Source organism: Chelonia mydas, chromosome 11 (genome assembly GCF_015237465.2).
Source record: "Chelonia mydas isolate rCheMyd1 chromosome 11, rCheMyd1.pri.v2, whole genome shotgun sequence".
In the NCBI taxonomy this organism is placed as follows: Eukaryota; Metazoa; Chordata; order Testudines; family Cheloniidae; genus Chelonia; species Chelonia mydas.
In genome coordinates, this window is record NC_051251.2 from 13,180,688 (window position 1) to 13,199,245 (window position 18,558).

Consider the following 18,558-nt stretch of genomic DNA (forward strand, 5'->3'; position numbering starts at 1 on the left):
AAACAAGGCCCTCAATGTGCAGACCTACAGTAGACTTAAAAATATCACTGCTTTTTATTAAGTGACCAAATTTAATTTTTCTAAGCAGCAGTAAATGCATTCTGGGAACTGCTGGTATAAACTTACAGTGAGTACTACTAACCCTGCCATGGGATTACCAGCTGTAAAGACTTAATAGTACTCAGCAGTACAGTGTACCATTTCTTCCAGCAGATTTAAAGCTGTACAATGTCAAGTTTGAACCTGCTCCTATCCATTGTTTCTAACTGTGGAGAAAGATTTTTTTTAAATCTATACCGCAAAAATCACTTTTTTTGTATATAATCCAATCAACTCTCAGTGCTATTTAAAACCTGGGTTTACATCTTCCACTTTCCAAATCTCTCAAGACCAAGACCAATAGTATCAGTGAGTCAGCACTGGAAAATCTGCACACCAGCTTGCACCTTTCAAGGGTGTCTCTGGATAGCAGCAGTCTTCAGCTAAAAACGCTGCTAATCCTTTCCCTAAATGAGCCATAAATATGCTTTTATATCATTAAAAAATTTATCTTCCCACAGAGATACTAGAAAGTCATCCAGGCTTTGGTAATACTACATTTATAAAGGCTGCAGCTGGAATTCAGTATGGCTCTCCATCACTCCTTAAGATAAAGTTAAGGAGTTTGTCTTCCATGTCTGGATCTGCCCTTAAATAATTAATAGACTAGAGTGTGCTGCTTTTTCCCCTTATTCGTCAGCCTTCTAAAATAATTGCTCTGTTATACCCAGTGTTGCCAACTCTCACAATTTTATCACGTGTCTCAACATTTGGTGTTTTTCTTAAACCTCAGCTCCTGCAGTCAAGCGTCAATTTTCATTTAAAAAAAGTCACTAGCCCCCATGGTTGAGGAAAAGAGCCAGAAAACGTGATCCAACTGTAATCTAAAGACTCATATCAGAAGGCTAAGAAAATGTACCCAGAACTTATTATTTTAAAAATATTTCATGGATTTTCAGACATGACTCATGATTTTTGAATGCCTGAAACTGGCAATACTGTATATCTTCTATTAATGAATCAGGAGGACAGTACTTTGACTTTCCTTAAAGCTTGCTTCCAAGATATCCATTCATTTTATTAATATTGAATTAAAACTCAAGATATCGAGTGGGATCACTTAGTATTATTTTACTCATGTCGTATTCTGTCTAGGCATTGACAAAATGGTCCAAGTCACCATAATATTTGAATACTCTCATGTTAAGGACCGCAGCCTTAACATGACAAGAGAATCATAGAATATCAGGGTTGGAAGGGACCTCAGGAGGTCATCTAGTCCACCCCCTGCTCAAAGCTGGACCAACCCCAACTAAATCATCCCAGCCAGGCCATAAAATCTTAGAAGGAAGGAGATTCTACTACCTCCCTAGGTAACCCATTTCAGTGCTTCACTACCCTCCTAGTGAAAAAGTTTTTCTTAATATCCAACCTAAACCTCCCCCCTGCAACTTGAGACCATTACTTCTTGTTCTGTCATCAGCTACCACTGAGAACAGTCTAGATCCATCCTCTTTGGAACCCCCTTTCAGGTAGTTGAAAGCAGCTATCAAATCCTCCCTCATTCTTCTCTTCTGCAGACTAAATAATCCCAGTTCCCTCAGCCTCTCCTCATAAGTCATGTGCTCCAGCCCCCTAATAATTTTTGTTGCCCTCCGCTGGACTCTTTCCAATTTTTCCACATCCTTCTTGTAGTGTGGGGCCCAAAACAGGACACAGTACTCCAGATGAAGCCTCACCAATGTTGAATAGAGGGCAACGATCACATCCCTCAATTTGCTGGCAATGCTCTTACTTATACAGCCCAGAATACTGTTAGCCTTCTTGGCAACAAGGGCACACTGTTGACTCATATCCAGCTTCTCATCCACTGTAACCCCTAGGTCCTTTTCTGCAGAACTGCTGCCTAGCCACTCGGTCCCTAGTCTGTAGCAGTGCATGGGATTCTTTAGCCTTAAGTGCAGGACAAGTGCACTTGTCCTTGTTGAACCTCATCAGATTTCTTTTGGCCCAATCTTCTAATTTGTCTAGGTCCCTCTGTATCCTATCCCTACCCTCCAGGGTATCTACCACTCCTCCCAGTTTAGTGTCATCTGCAAACTTGCTGAGGGTGCAATCCACGCCATCCTCCAGATCGTTAATGAAGATATTGAACAAAACCGACCCCAGGACTGACACTTGGGGCACTCCACTTGATACCGGCTGCCAACTAGACATGGAGCCATTGATCACTATCTGTTGAGCCTGACGATCTAGCCAGCTTTCTATCCACCTTATAGTCCATTCATCCAGCCCATACTTCTTTAACTTGCTGGCAAGAATACTGTGGGAGACCATATCAAAAGCTTTGCTAAAGTCAAGGAATAACACGTCCACTGCTTTCCTCTCATCCACAGAGCCAGTTTTCTCGTCATTGAAGGCAATTAGGTTAGTCAGGAATGACTTGCCCTTGGTGAATGCATGCTGACTGTTCCTGATCACAGAATGTTCTATTATAAAGCTAAGCTCTGATTGATTCTCATGAGAATCAATATAAACTAGGCAAGGGCATATTAAACTAGAAGCAGTTACATAAAAATGACACAGAAGGAGGCAAAACTAGAATAATACTTCGTCTAGATAATACTTAGCCCTGCCATGAGTGCAGGGGACTGGACTGACCTTTCGAAGTCCCTTCCAGTCCTATGATTCTAGAAGGCTGCAGAGGAGGGTCATTTGGACCAAGGACCTAACTGTTGTTTCTTCATTTCTCACAATACTCCCATTGTATCAGCTTTGAAATGGACTGGCTGGCTCTAGCAAATATTCTTAAGGAATTACAATCTAACATGCATTGTTCCTAGTATTCATCAGTCCACTTATGGGGGGGGGGGGAAATCACACCTCTAAATGAGACACTAAATTGAAAGCATTAAAAAAAAAAGTGGGTGGGGGGGGGGAAGGTCACCTAAATCAACCCGTTACTTCCTACCCCCCACAGCCCTCAACAGCAGAAGCACAAGCTTAGTCTACCTGCATGGAGAGAAAGAGGAATTACATATACTACTTAAATTACTGGTTAAGGAGTCTGCACCAAGACAGAGTACCTATGTTTGTGGAAGTTGTCTCATCCGATGAAGTGAGCTGTAGCTCACGACAGCTTATGCTCAAATAAATTTGTTAGTCTCTAAGGTGCCACAAGTCCTCCTTTTCTTACTATTTGTGTTATGGTAGCACCCAAAGCCCCAGTCACAATCAGGGTCCGGTTGTGCTAGGTGCCATATACACATATAGCAAGACAGTTTGTGCCCTAAAAAGCTTACAATCAAATAAGAATATAAGAGTAAACTAAAAAGGCAAAAGTCAAAGGATAGTGATCAGTATGAATGACACAGATCAGGTTAGTTCCCTTTCCTTTTCGTTTGTTATGGGGCACAGAAGAAAGCGGGGGGGTGGGGGGGGGTGAGAGAGCCTGGCAGCAGAGGAACTGTGCTGCAGGAGGGTTGGGACGAGGGTAGGGCAGGCAACCAACGACCACACAGAAAATAACGTCCAGATTTCAAATTGTGAAAAGCTGCCTGCTAACATCACAAGCATCCAGACACTCAGGCAGCGTTTCTCACATGCAGCCACCAGGGGCTTTTCTTGCGGCCACGGCCTCCTGGGCAGTGATGGGGCGGGGGGGAAGGAGGGAGAGCAGCAGTGGTTGGGCCCTACCCCCCTCTGCAGACACAAAAGCTGGAAGAGCAGGCAACAGGTGAGAGTTCCCCACCTTCCCAGGGACAGTGGGTTCGGGCTTCAGCCCTGGAAAGGCGGGTGGCAGGCAGTAGGCTCCAGCCACGGAGCTTCGTTCCCTGGCAGCAAGGTCGTGGGCTCTGACCCCAAGCTCACCCCCATACCACTCCTGGGCTCTGCTGCCTCCCCCAGTGTCCCATCACCCCTGGCCCCCACTGACTCTGTACCCACCTCCCCATCCAGGGCTTAATTTGTCTCCAGACTTGCTGGGGCTGAATAAGTCTGCTGTGAAAAGTAATATCTCTATGTTAGTTAATATCACTTTTCACAGCAGACTGAGTGGCCAGCAAGTTGTTTTTGTTTGTTTGTTTGTTTTAAAGAAACCAAAAAACAAAAGAAACAACAAGAAAAAAGACAAGAACATGTGAAGTGCCTTATTTGTGTTTCTATTCTGTTTAGGTCCAGTAAACAATAACACACCTGTACATTATTTTTATTATTGAGTCTGCAAAAAATATCCTACATAAATAAATTACAACGATTTGGACATGTACTGTATGTGTGCATATTTATTTGTTTTTCCTAAAGTTAATTAAGTATTTTAGGAAAAATGTCAGAGCGGCCACCAGCAAGACTTGGTAGCCACACTCTAGGCCACCAAAAATGTGTTGTGAGAACCCCTGCACTAGAGTCCTTGAGTACGCTTCCACCATGCTCCCTGCTTCTGCTATTCCCAAATGTAGCTGGGGAAATCCCAGTTCCTTCCTGGGGCTGCCTCTATGACTGGGGGGGAGGGAGGGCTGCCTCCACCTTGGAAGGGCTTGCTCCCTCCTCTATATGTCTAGGGAGGATGAATTCTCCCACTCACAAAAGCCTAGGTCTGAACACAGAAGCCAATGGACTGAATGCTCTCATCCCTAGAGGTGGTCACTCCAGATTAAGTATCGAGGTATACTGACATGACAGTATTCTATGGAGATGACTTCAGTTTCCAGAGCTTTAATCAGGTACCCCCCACAAGCATTAAATTCCTTTACCATATTTAAAAAAAATAAAAATGCAATCCTACAAGACTTATGCTTCTCAAGCCTATTATTCAACTAACTTTAATACTCGTCCTAAAGCACAAACTCTTTAACTAACATTTACAGCTATTTATAGTTCAAAATATTCTTTGCTGCAGTGAATAGTTAAAAGACAAAACACCACCTCTACTTTTCCCCCCAATTTTTTTGATAGTCTAAGAAGAAATGGATGATACGTAACTTGGAAAAATACACAGAACTGGAGAGTTTGAGTGGGATAAGACTGGGAAAAGTAAGAGCGGATGCTTTTGCAGAACTGTGATGGACAAAAACCATACAAATCTTGATTGTGAACCTTCATCCACAGAATTGGCTTTTTCAATAAGGTACTAATGAGGGACTGGAATTTTGTGGGGATGGATTTGGGAGAAGCAGGCAAGATGGGAGAAAGCATTTTTTAATCTTATAAAATATGTCTCCACATGGCTGCATTATGAAGCCATAAAATGTCACCGATTACAAGAATCCTTTTCTCGAGGATCTTGTTCCAAAAGGAAGTAGAAATTCACAGAGGTACTCATTACACTTAATACCTTCATTACCATCTAATTTTTGAGGCCACATTATGAACTCCATCATAAAATGCAAGTATTGTAGACCCAGCTTCAATTAAGATCATAATCACTTGTTGACATTCAATCAAACTTTTCAATTTGTTTTGGTTTTAAAAATACAATATAATGCTTGTACAATGTTCAGATAGGAAAACCATATGTTTCCCCTCAAAGTACAGTTCTAACAATACACTTTATTCATTGGCTGAACCAGCCTGCCTGGAAAAAATTAAATGACAAAAATTAAAACCTTCAACTTTTACCTTCATAACTGATGTTATCATAAGTGATTAGGAGATTAGGTTACTCTAAAAGCCACATTCCTTTACCCTAATTCAAAGCGCCAATGTGAAAAATTTAGCTCATCTACTTAACTTCTTCCCATTTGCTATATAAACTAATGATCTGAAATGAGCCATTAAACAGCTCTTAATGTAATACAAAGAGAAATTACTGCAGGAATCTTAAATGAGAAAGGAAGGAAACATATGAGCTTTATTTCCTTGTAAAACCAACAGCCCCCTTTAACTGTTTAAGCTACATGGTTAGGTTTTGCCTTTGATCTTTCAGGACTGGAGCAATAAATGACACTGTTGCTCCACTGAAGCACACCGTGTTGATCCTCTGTATAGATTCTGAATATGTGTACCCTTTAGAAGAGTCATGCAGTCCTTCCTTCACTACCTCTCCAAAAATGGATCTCTACATTGGGATCTCATGACAAACAGAATAAAACCATTAAGGTACAGTAATGTCAAACACCATTTGCAAGTTACCAATCACAGTGTGCCAAAATATATTGATAAAAGGTAGTTTTGTTGGCAGAAAACACTTTTGCATCCCAAGAATCACCAACTGGCAAAAAACAAACAAAAAACCCGCCCAAAAACAGGGTTAGCAGGGTTCATCCCCCTAAATCCCCTGAATAAGAATTTAGGACAAGGGTAAAGTCAACACATGGACTGAACCTGAACCTGTGTCTCCAGCAGTAGAAAGATATTTTAAAAAAAACCATACAGACACAAACTTACCATGTTTAGTTCAGTATTATCTTAGATTTAGCAGATATTCTTACTATACATCATGAATAGTCATCCTGCCTAATGGAGAGATGCATACTTTGTTATTTTTCTTTTTAGTAAAGCCTGCATTCTACCATCTTTATATGTTACACCATACCTATCTGGTCATATGCCTTCATCATGAAATCTGAAAACCTATGTCAGTGCTGATGTACTATACTGCCCCCATGGAATAATACAGAATTGTGAAACTTAATTTCTGTTCCACGGAGAAGACAGAAACCCTCACAATACTGTGGTGTAGGGGATAGGGCACTGAGGAGGAGCCAGCAGGCTATGACTCCAGGAACACTTCTCTCACTATCTGTATTTATATATACTTTAAAACCCCTTAAAGTTAAGCAATGGCTCTGATCCCAGACCCTTGGGGGAGGCAAGTATAATTTCTTCCATTTTACAAATAATTTAGCTGAGAGCTTACAAGATCATTTCTACCAGAACTAGAAACAAAACTTGGGTCAAAGCCATGCTGCCCAACTGGCTTTCCTACTGAATGCAACAAACTAAGGTACTTGGCTATCCTGTCTAACTACTACACCACGCTCTTCCCAGAAGCGTGACTAGAATCCAGGAATCCTGATACCTGACTATTTGCTATGGTGGTAGAATGTTATGTGTTACAGTACTTCCCCCTCTACTGGCTGGTCTACATGAAGGCTAAAACTTTATACTTTAGCCCAAGTAGCAGGGGTCTTTAAGTCTTTGGTTCAAACCCTGCCAACAACCCAAGTGACGGTGTCCTTATTGTTGCATATGATAGAAATTCTGTTTTTCCAGTTTTCTTTTTAAGACAACTAGATTTAAAAAGAGAACCACCCTTGAGCAGATTCCATGGTTAAAAGCCATTACAGTTTGTCAGCTGTGGCAGTATGGAACACAGGTGGACCACATTTCATTCACCTGTCTCACATTTCAGTTGTTTCTATCAAACATTGGCATGTTTAAAAGCTGCCAAAGAGAGCTGTCATCAAACAAAATCACTTATATCAACATTTTCAGTACCTAAAGCTCTTTTATTTAAATTTAAAATTGCCTGGTTTTTCAGAGGTGCTGAATACTTGCATTTCCTCCGGCATGAAATAGGAGTTGCAGGTGCTCAGCATCTCTGAAAATCAGGCAACTATTATTTAGGTGCCTGACTTTTAGGCAACCATGTTCACCCTAGCTTCTCTGCCTCATTTGTACAATGCGGATGGCATTTACCTACTTATCTCAGAGGGATACTGCAAAGACAGGTGTATGTTTATCAAGTGCTTTGAAGAGGACAAGTGCTCTGACAGTGATTTTATGGAAGCTGTGATACAGATACACTTTCTCAGGACTGTTAGAAAATAGAAAACTGAAGAAAAAAGTTTTATCCGTAAGATCTTTTGAGTCAATGCTAACAATGTAAACCAAGAATTTAAATAAAATGGGATCCCTTTGGGAAGTCCGACATCTGAGATGCACTGGACTTTCACAGCCTACAGTGCTGCAATGTGTTGTCAGAGAAAGAAATCCACACCAAGTTTTCTAATTGTCACTGATAAACAACAGATCAATAAGGAAATCCCATCAGATGATCGTGTGGGTGAAACTTTAGGAAAAGGATGTATGCAGTGAATTTTAAAGGAAGATGGAGATACTATCACTTGCATTTTGAAACAAACCAGTTAGTGGGTTTCATTGACGCCCAGTGATAGTTTGAAACACACTAGGTCTTCTCGTGGCTCAGTTTAGGGTGATCAGATGTCCCGATTTTATAGGGACAATCCCGACATTTGGGGCTTTTTCTTATATAGGCTCCTATTACCCCCCACCCTCTGTCCCAATTTTTCACACTTGCTGTCTGGTCACCCTAGCTCAGTTTGTATATGTGCCCAGCTTGGTATATTTCCAATAGCCACATACTTATCTTCCATTACCAAGGCACATTCATAAGAACGGCCATATTGGGTCAGACCAAAGGTCCATCTAGCCCAGTATCCTGTCTTCTGACAGTGGCCAATGCCAGGTGCCCAGAGGGAATGAAGAGAATAGGCAATCATCAAGTGATCCATTCCCTGTCGCTCATTCTGGCAAACAGAAGCTAGGGACACCATCCCTGCCCATCCTGGCTAATAGCCATTGATGGACCTGTCCTCCACGAATTTATCTAGTTCTTTTTTGAACCCTGTTATAATCCTGGCCTTCACAACATCCTCTGGCAAAGAGTTCCACAGGTTGTTTGCGTTTTGTGTGAAGAAATACTTCCTTTTGTTTGTTTCAAACCTGCTATTAATTTCATTTGATGACCCCTAGCTCTTGTGTTAAGAGAACGAGTAAATAGCACTTCCTTATTTACTTTCTCTACACCAACCATGATTGTATAGACCTCAATCATATCCCCACTCAGTTGTCTCTTTTCCAGGCTGAAGAGTCCCAGTCTTATTAATCTCTCCTGAGACGGAAGCTGTTCCATACCCCTAATCATTTTTGTTGCTCTTTTCTGAACCCTTTCCAATTCCAATATATCTTTTTTGAGCTGGGACGACCACATCTGCACGCAGTATTCAAGATGTGGGCGTACCATGGATTGATCTGGAGGCAATATGATATTTTCTGTCTTATTAATCGCTTTCTTAATGATTCCCAACATTCTGTTCGCTTTTTGGACTGCCGCTGCCGCATTCAAGTTTAGTTCACTCTTAGTTATTTGTACAATTTGACTTAAAAAAAACCCACCACCACCCCATATTTAAAACCTGGACAGTGGAAACCTTGGAACCCATGGATAATCGTAAATATAATGCAACTGTTATTGAATATTCTTCTTTCATATTATTGTGAACGAATTTTATTCCTTGGCTACAGAACAACAAAATATCCTATTATCTTCAGGAATATTGTGAAGCCCACTCAAAATTTACAAGCTCAGTATGAAGCCAGTTTAATAGCTTGCAATTACACTTGTACTGGGAAGCCAGCACTCCTTGCAAACAGAATGGGACAAATCCACATTTTCAGTATTTGTCTGACAACTGTGTAATTGGTCTTAGTAGTTGCTGGCCACTGAATAAGAATCTGAGTGGTAATGAGTGGGAACATGGGCAATGAGAGACATCTCTGGCACTGGGAAAGAGCTGCGCAAGGAAAAGTGATGGGAACTGGAGAAGGCATCAGCATGGTTTGGGGCTGTATAGAGAGACTAGAGTTGTGCTAAAAACTGATTTTCCAGTTTGGCCGAACCAGAAAAAAAAAACTGTTTCAGGTCAAACATTTCATTTGACCCAAAATATTTCATTTAAAGGATTTTCCTTTATATCAGTCTGAACAGAAAAAGATCAAAATGCTTGTTTTGAAATTATTGAAATAGAATGGTTCGTTTTTTTCAGAATTGTTTTGGTATTTTCAGCCACAACAATTTGTGAATTTGACATTGATTTGCAAAATATTTTGGTCAACCTAAAATATGCATTTTTTGGCAAAAAAGTGTTATCTGAAAATTTTGCCCAGCTCTAACAGAGGCACACCAGAGTGCACTTCATATCACATAGCCACTAGAACTTTTCAAATATTGCCCCTCCCTAGCTGTCAAATAAAAATACCATTTTGCCAGTATTTGTATCTGAATAAAAGATTCAAACACATCCCTAACTTTAATACAGTACATTTTAAAGAAAAAAATCCTATAGTTTTATAAATGTACATGTAACCAACTACCCAAAGCTACAGTAGTGGGAAATATGTATGTTACTCCCATAAATACAAATAAAGCAGGAATTTCTCTCCTGGAGCCTTTGTTTTATGAAGTTAAACTTCCAAAGTGAGAGAGAACCTCATGTACTCTATTAACATATACAGGCATGATGCACAAAAAAGATGTCATGACCTATTCTTAGAATTGAGGATAATATATAACAAAAGTATTTCTGCATGAGTATGTTGTAGCTTTACAGTATCAACAATCAGTGTGAAATAAATTATCCTACAAAGGAATGTTTGAAAGCCATTACAAATTAAAGAGCCACTTAACTACTTAACGGGGTGCCTCATATCCTGGGAAATGTCACTTACATTGCAATTTAAACTCCTCACAATATATGAATTTAGTATCTGTGTAAAAGATCATTAAACTTTGTTAGTTTCACAAAGTTCTATGTAGACCTCACCTTTCCAGATTTACTCATAAAATATACATACATATACACGCTACTTATGTCAATGGCAACAGGTATAGTACCCTATCTAGGGCTGGATTGTGAACCTTTTACTCTTTTGAACAGCAGCAATCTCCACAAGCTGTCCCATTTATGGGACCACTTAGGGAATAAAGTGCTTTCCAAAATGAGTAAAGGTATCAAAGTGGCTCTTCGACAGGGGGAAATCTGTCTTGTGAAAAAGTCTGACCTGTTTTTTTTTTGTTTTTTTTTTTACAATTGTACACCACTGCTTGAACATTTAAAATTGCAAATAGTCTTCACTGCATAGACAGAAATGTGTTTGCCATATCTGCATTATGTATACACTTAATAGTACTTGATTTGAAAAACCATTTAAGCAACAAAAACTATTTCCACTTAAAAGCAACAAAAGTATGCCTGAATTGGTACTTGGTAAGAGGAGTAGGTTAATTAAATACTTACTTTAAAATGCCCCTCAAAGAGGAAAACATTAATTTGATTTCATCAGTACCATTTTTTTTAAAAGATAAATTTAGCATACAGCTAAATGCTATGAGTTTTGACTTAAGTAGCGCGATTCAAAATATATGATATCCCTTTGCTTTACTGTATGCCAAATAAGTCAAATCATTATTTTCAGCCACAATGTACATTCTGACCAAGCACATTTCACCCCGAAAATCAAGCACGCATCAAGGAAGGTTGTTGTTTAACAGTGTCAAAAAATCTTTCAGATGCACCTTCCAAAAAACACAGGATGAACAGTTACCTACAATATGGATTAGAGCTGCTCATCCAGAGGGCATGTCTACACTAGCAGCCAGATCAACGGGCAGCGATAGATCCATCCAGGGTCTATTTATCGTGTCTAGTATTGATAAATCGACCGCCGATTGCTCTAGCCTCGACTCCGGTACTCCACTTCAATGAGAAGCGCAAGGGGAATCGTCGACATACCGCAGTGAAGACACCACGGTAAGTAGATCTAAGTACTAACTAAGATCGATCTCCCCCCATAGTGTAGACCAGCCCAGAGTTTCTCTAACCCTTTGTCACCTGCCACATTTTCACATAAAAAGTTGTACTATTTCCTATATAAATAGATACTGTATAATTGAAAGCAGAAACTAACCCAGTTCTCTAACTGTAACTGCACTTGGACTCTAAATGGGAGTTTTAAAGAAATAATGTATAATCAGAAGCTATTGTACCTTTTTTAAAAAATAGCTTATCTACTAACCTACATTCATCTTAGTTCTTATTACCCACCTTGTCTCAATGAGGTAAGCAGTGTAGGTTTCTTGCATGTTCATGGCATTTCTTCCAGTCCGTTTTTCTGCTTCTGAGACAGTGATCTCTATTTTCTTTGACAAACAATCTTCCATCATCTTAGAAGAAAAATTACAAGAGTCACACGAGTCATTTAAGAAAGAAATATGTATCAATTCCTTCCTCCTTTCCCCCCATCCCTATTGTTTAAGTAGTAAGGCCTCAATCCTGCAGAGACTTTCCTCACATGCTTAACATGCTGTGAACAGTACTACTGATAACGAGTAAAGTTAAGCATATATGTAAGTCTTTGAAACACCAGAGCCTAAGTTTTAATGACTTTCTTCTTGCCGCACATGTAGAATTCCCACACTTACTCTTCAGTCAAGAGACAAGTAGCCACTTTATTAGCTTTTTCCAATGTAACGCTGAGAATTATTTTATTATTTATCTTGCAGCAGCACTTAGAAGCCCCAGGCACGAACCAGGACCTCACTGTGCTAGCGCTGTGCAAACACAGAACAAAAAGACAGTTCCTGTCCCAAAGAGCTTACAATACAAAGACAAGAGACAACAGGTGGATACAGACAGATGGGGAAGCACAAGAAAAACAGCGAGAATACTGGTCAGTCTGACTGGCAGGCAGCAATCTCAGCACATCAGCTGTCTGACCACCGCCAAGTTGTTGTAGGCTTTATGGTAAAGGAGCGTTTTAAGGAAGGATTGGAAGAAGGTCAATAAGATAGCTTTGCACATGCTTACAGGGAACTCCTCCCAAGCACAAGGGGCAGGACAGACAAAGCATAAAGGTGCTTATTTGAACATTTAACAAGTGGATGATGAAAATTGGCGCCAATGGTAGAGTGGAGGCAGGAGGCAACATCTCAATAGCATATGGTAGGCTGTGAAGGGCCTTGAAAATGAAAACCAATTTATGTTTGCTGTGATGCAGAAAGAGGAGTCAGTGGAGGCATGTAAAGAGAGGGGTGATCTGGTCAAAGCAATGAGCTACGAAAGTGATTTTTTGCAGCAGTACTGTGAATGGATCTGTGTGGGGAGAGACTGCATTTGGTGCTCTGCAGCAACTAACCTCTCCTACTCTACTCCAAAATGTAATCCTGCAGCTACTATTTTTTCAAGTGAAAGGTTCATGCCATAAGCAACCTTAGAAATTACAGAAAACCTCAACTCTCATGTAGAAAGAAATGCATGCACATATAAAGACACCTTCACCTATTGGAAGTTGCAAAGAGTGTCAACAGAAAACAGATTTACCATACATACAAATACAAATGCATTTTTCTTTAGCGGGGGTTCTGCTAAAAGATGGTTTTATCACTGAACTTTTGGAGGGGAAAAAAGTTTAATTTCTATAATATGAACAACCAAAGTTAGATAATACAGCAATAAAAACCAGTGGCAGCCGGCCTAAACTTTCACTCCCTTTGGAGCTAGCATTAGTGAAAGACTTTCAGGAAATTACCAGTACAGAAAAGCAGAATGTGGCATTTGTTGAATAGTACAAAATTCTACACAACAGTTTAAGACAAACTATAACAAAAAACAAAAGCCTTGTTCTACTGAAACTACATTCTCCCTGCGTAAACTCACCCTGAAATTAGTCAAGTTGAATTTGGGTAGGTCACTGACACTAGCACCACTATCTCTTGGGTGATTTTTAAACAAGAGCTAGATATGCTAGTATCAGTGTCCAGCCCAAATTCAACTTGACTGATTTCAGGGAGTTTATATGGAATCTGGTCAGGACCTTGGTTTGTCATTTCAGCCAGAGACAGACCTAGATGACAGACTCATAGCAGTGGTGGGTTTTTTTATTTATTTATTTTTAGTTGCTATAAAGATATACTGTAAAGTGATACATATGAGCTGTCCTACCCAGCATTACATGCTGGAAACAGCAGAATGTGGTTATGTAAATTATGGTCTAAGACCAACAAAAATATTCCAGGAAATGTAGAAAAAACAATCTAGCAAAGGATGTGCTAGGAATCTTATATTATACAAACACGTTGCAGCACAAGTTTCTAAAAGTGCTCTGTATCATCACCCAAATGAGGAACAGGCTGTACGGCTGAAATAGAGGCCACAAACCCCGTGTACCTGTTCACAGATTATAAAGCCAGAAGGGACGACGCAGTGATCATCTAGTCTACATAGGCCATCAGACTTTCCTGAATTAATTCCTGTTTAAACAAGATCATAACTTTTAGAAAAACATTCAATCTTGATTTTAAAAATGGTCAGTGATGGAAAATCCACCACAACCCCTTGTAAATTGTTCCAATGGTTAATTATCCTCACTGTTAAAATGTACACCTTATTTCCAGTCTGAATTTGCCTTGCTTCAGCTTCCAGCGATTAGATCTTGTTATACCTTTGTCTGCTAGACTGAAGAACCAATTATCAAATTTTTGTTCCTTATGCAGTGGATACTGGGGCCACTGGAGGTGCGTAAACATGGACCATCCCCAGTGTGTCCTTTTGGGTCAGTCACTGGAGACATTTTCTGCAACACATAAGGGTTGTGTAAGCACTTGCCCTGCTGCCTGCAGCAGCTTGGAGTTGCAGGGTACCCCCACGGGCAGCTGCTGAGTCACCGGGGGACCCCTCGTATCAGCCAAGCTGCCAGGTGTGGCGGGAGACCCCAGAACTAGTGATGGGTGCTGGACCCTTCGCCCTCCTCATTTTGTCACAGATATTTTTAGTAAAAGTCATGGACAGGTTACAGGCTTCCCTGAATTTTTCTTTATTGCCCATGACCTGTCCGTGACTTTTACTAAAAATATTTGTGACAAAATCTTTACTAATCATAATTAAAGCTATCTTCTATTCCCCCCACTTCCCACCACACCCAGCTCCTTTAATCAGATCACTTAGCCCTGGTCTACACTGGGGGGGGGGGGGGGGGGATTGATCTAAATAACGTAGCTGAAGTCGACGTACTTAGATCGACTTACCATGGTGTCTTCACTGAGGTGAGTCGACTGTTGACGCTCCCCCGTCGACTCTGCCTGCACCTCTCGCGGCGCTGGAGTACAGGAGTTGACAGGAGAGTGCTTGGGGATCGATTTATCGCGTCTAGACTAGACGCGATAAATCGATCCCCGCTGGGTCGATCGCTGCCCGCAGATCCGGCAGGTAGTGAAGACATACCCTTAGAATTATAGGGTCTATATTATTTGTGAGAGTGATACTTTAGAAGCTGATTATGTAAGTATCAGCCACCCCTGAAAGAGTGCTATTTAAGAGTAACTAAAGAATGAACAAACAGAATTCTTAATATTTAATAATCAGATAGTGACCCTTCCACGAGGCATCTGTCTCAGGAAGCTTTACATTTCCTACCATATCCCTACTGTCCTGAGGCTTTGCTTCATCTATAATGAAGAAGTTACTTTAAGACTCTAGAGCAGAGTTTGCAAGTCTCCTCAAAGGACTTTTTCATTTAAATTTTTGAATGAAATTCCTTGTTAATAGTTTTCATAAAAACAAGGTTACTTAGAAAGAGCCAAAGAATTTTAAGATCCTAGTCTGACAATGCAATAAAGGTCTATATGTAGAGTGAACTAAACAATCTTTTGCCATTGCAGTACAGGCTTACGTCTACTACAACGGTTTATGTGACGTGCCCTGTAGGTTCAGCCAATTTTCAAGCCACTATTAAAGAATCACATGGGTGAGAGTATCAAGAACACCTGGGTACGCCTTAATTTTGCATACATATAGCTAACACTTATTTTCCTGTACAACACTAGCTTTCATTCACATAATTCTTTTTGTTAAAATAGTTTCTCTAATATAGACAGGGCCAGCTGCGCGAAGTTTGTAGTATAAACTCACCTGAATACTGATAAATCACCAGCAGACTACACTATGTAAGCCATGAAAGCAGACTAGGTGTGTCATTAAACTATCATTTTGAATTGGTTTCCTGACAGTCATCCTAATGAAACAGGCATGCCATTTACTGGGAGCCAACAAGATGCATCCCAATCTATTTTAAAAGTTGTTTTAGTATCTTTTTAAAAGATATGACTATCAGGTAAGATCATCAGTGATAAGTTCCAAGTTATCATTGCTCCAACTCCTTTACACAAATTTCTGTTTTATTTAAAAAACAAAGAAAATTATGAATACACATAGGTTTGGTGGTCAAAATTCACAGTTAGTGGGAATAAATGTGTGAACAGAAGAAATCAGAAAGAAAAGTCTAATGTTATTTTAATATAATTTTGTTTGTTATAATACCTTTCTACTGTACCTTCCACCCAAGAGTCTAAAAGTGCTTCACATGTGTAGTAAGTTTAGCCTCAAAAGGCCCCTGAGAAGTAGGTAAGTGTAATTCCCATTTTACAGATGGGAAAACAAGGCATTTAATAGAATCATAGAACCGGAAGGGACCTCGAGAGGTCGTGAAGTCCACTCCCCTGCACTCGTGGCAGAACTAATTATCTAGACCATTCCTGGCAGGTGTTTGTCTAACCTGCTCTTAAAAATCTCCAATGATGGAGATTCCACAACCTCCATAGGCAACTTATTCCAGTGCTTAACCACCCTGACAATTAGGAAGTTGCAATTTAAGCCCATTGCTTCTTGTCCTATCCTCAGCGGTTAACAAAAACAATTTTTCTTCCTCCTCCTTGTAAAAACTTGTAATATACTTGAAAACTGTTATCATGTCCCCTCTCAGTCTTCTCTTTTCCAGACTAAACGAACCCAGTTTTTTCACTCTTCCCTCATAGCTCATGTTTTCTAGACCTTTAATCATTTTTGTCGCTTTTCTCTGGACTCTCTCCAATTTGTCCACATCCTTCTTGAAATGTGGAGCCCAGAACTGGACACAATACTCCAGTTGAGGCCTAATCAGCACAGAGTACGGTGGAAGAATTACTTCTTGTGTCTTGCTTACCACACTCCTGCTAATACATCCCAGAATGAGGTTCACTTTTTTTTTTTTTGCAATAGCATAACACTATGGATCAACTATGACCCCCAGATCCCTTTCTGCAGTACTCCTTCCTAGACAGTCATTTCCCATTTAGTATGTGTGCAACTGATTGTTCCATCCTAAATGGAGTACTTTGCATTTGTCCTTATTGAATTTCATCCTATTTACCTCAGATCATTTTTCCAGTTTGTCAGGCTATTTTGAATTTTAATCCTATCCTTCAAAGCACTTGCAGCCCCTCCCAGCTTGGTAACGTCCACAAACTTTATAAGTGTACTCTCGATGCCATTATCTAAATCACTGATGAAGATACTGAACAGAATCAGACCCAGAATTGATCCCTGTGGGACCCCACTTGGTATGCCCCTCCAGCTTGACTGTGAACCACTGATAACTACTCTCTTGGAATGGTTTTCCAATCACTTATGCACCAACCTTATAGTAGCTCCATCTAGGTTGTATTTCCCTAGTACGTTTATGACGTTATGCGAGACAGTATCAAAAGCCTTACTAAAATTAAGATATACCACGTCTACTGCTTCCCCCCATCCAAAAGTCTTGTTGCCCTATCAAAGAAATCTATCAGGGTGCTTTGTCACTATTTGTTTTTGACAAATCCATGCTGACTGTTATTTATCGCCTTATGATCTTCTAGATGTTTGCAAATTGATTGCTTAATTATTTGCTCCATTATTTTTCTGGGTACAGAAATTAAGCTGACTGGTCTGTAATTCCCTGGGTTGTCCCTATTTCCTTTTTTATAGATGGGCACTATATTTGTTACAGATATAATGTTACAGATGGGAAGTCAAGGCACAAAGATTTAGCTTCTACAGTACATAAGGGGCAGCCACTCTATGCAGTATTTATGGCAAGCACAAATCAGATGTGAGCACACAAAGGCAGGATCTTAGCACCACAGGAAGAAGCGTTAAGCAGGAGCAGTGGTTTAGTTGTGACATTGGCGGGAAGAGGGAGTCAGACAAAGGTCCTGGCATTACGGAGAGAGAGGGGGAAGATTCGGCGGAGGCCAAGACAAGGCACAAGCCAGCTAGCAAGTGGCAAAGGAAGCTCCCAAGGAAGAATTCACAAGAGGGCAGGTGACTTAGGGGGAGGCACTTTCCACCTGTCGAGGCTGCTGCGCTCGCCCCTCACCCAGGACTCGGGCCACTGTCCGTGCCCCGCTCTGCCCAGGCCTCCCGCCAGCTGGGCCTGGGCTGCTCTCTCCTGCCCCTGGGGAGCGCCCGGCCCCGCTCCACGCAACCCTCTGCCCCGAGAGGCCGCTCTCAGACCGGCCGCCACCGGCAGGAAAGAGCGGCGCTCGGCAGAGGCGCCTAGGCCGGAGCGGAGCCCGGCCGCCTCCTCGTCCTCAGCCGGGCCGCCCCCGCTTGCGGGTCGCCCGGCCCCCTCACCGTGCCCGCGGCTCCGCCGTCCGGCTCCTCCGCCGCGGGCCCGCTGCCCGGCTCAGCCTCGCCCGCCTGGCAGCCGTCGCTAGCGCCGAGCGGCTCGGCCTCCGCGCTCTCCATGGGAATGGGGGCTCGGCTCCCCCTCCGCGCAGGCGCTCAGCCGCGGCGCCTCCCGGGGCTGAGACCGGCTCTGCCGGGCCAACTCATCGCAGGGCCGGGGACAACCGCCCCAGGCCTCCCCTCGGGTCCCGGAGCCCCTGGCTCCTCCTGGCTCTACCCCGCCGGGATCCCCCGGCCA

The 18,558-nt window shown here is 41.5% G+C and overlaps 1 protein-coding gene across 2 annotated transcripts in view; it reads right to left on the minus strand.

Annotated features, from left to right (window-relative positions):
• Positions 1 to 18,558, minus strand: part of SNX4 (sorting nexin 4) — a 55,707-nt gene extending 37,149 nt beyond the window's left edge. Inside the window, exons 1-2 of one of the 2 annotated variants that reach the window (XM_037912268.2) lie at positions 18,267 to 18,558; positions 11,886 to 12,004 (exon numbers count right to left, since the gene is read on the minus strand). In XM_037912268.2, the coding sequence (XP_037768196.1) occupies positions 11,886 to 12,004; positions 18,267 to 18,380 (233 nt within the window). In that variant the 5' untranslated portion in view covers positions 18,381 to 18,558. The remainder of the gene's footprint in view (positions 1 to 11,885; positions 12,005 to 18,266) is intronic. The other variant, XM_037912269.2, reaches the window with a different exon arrangement.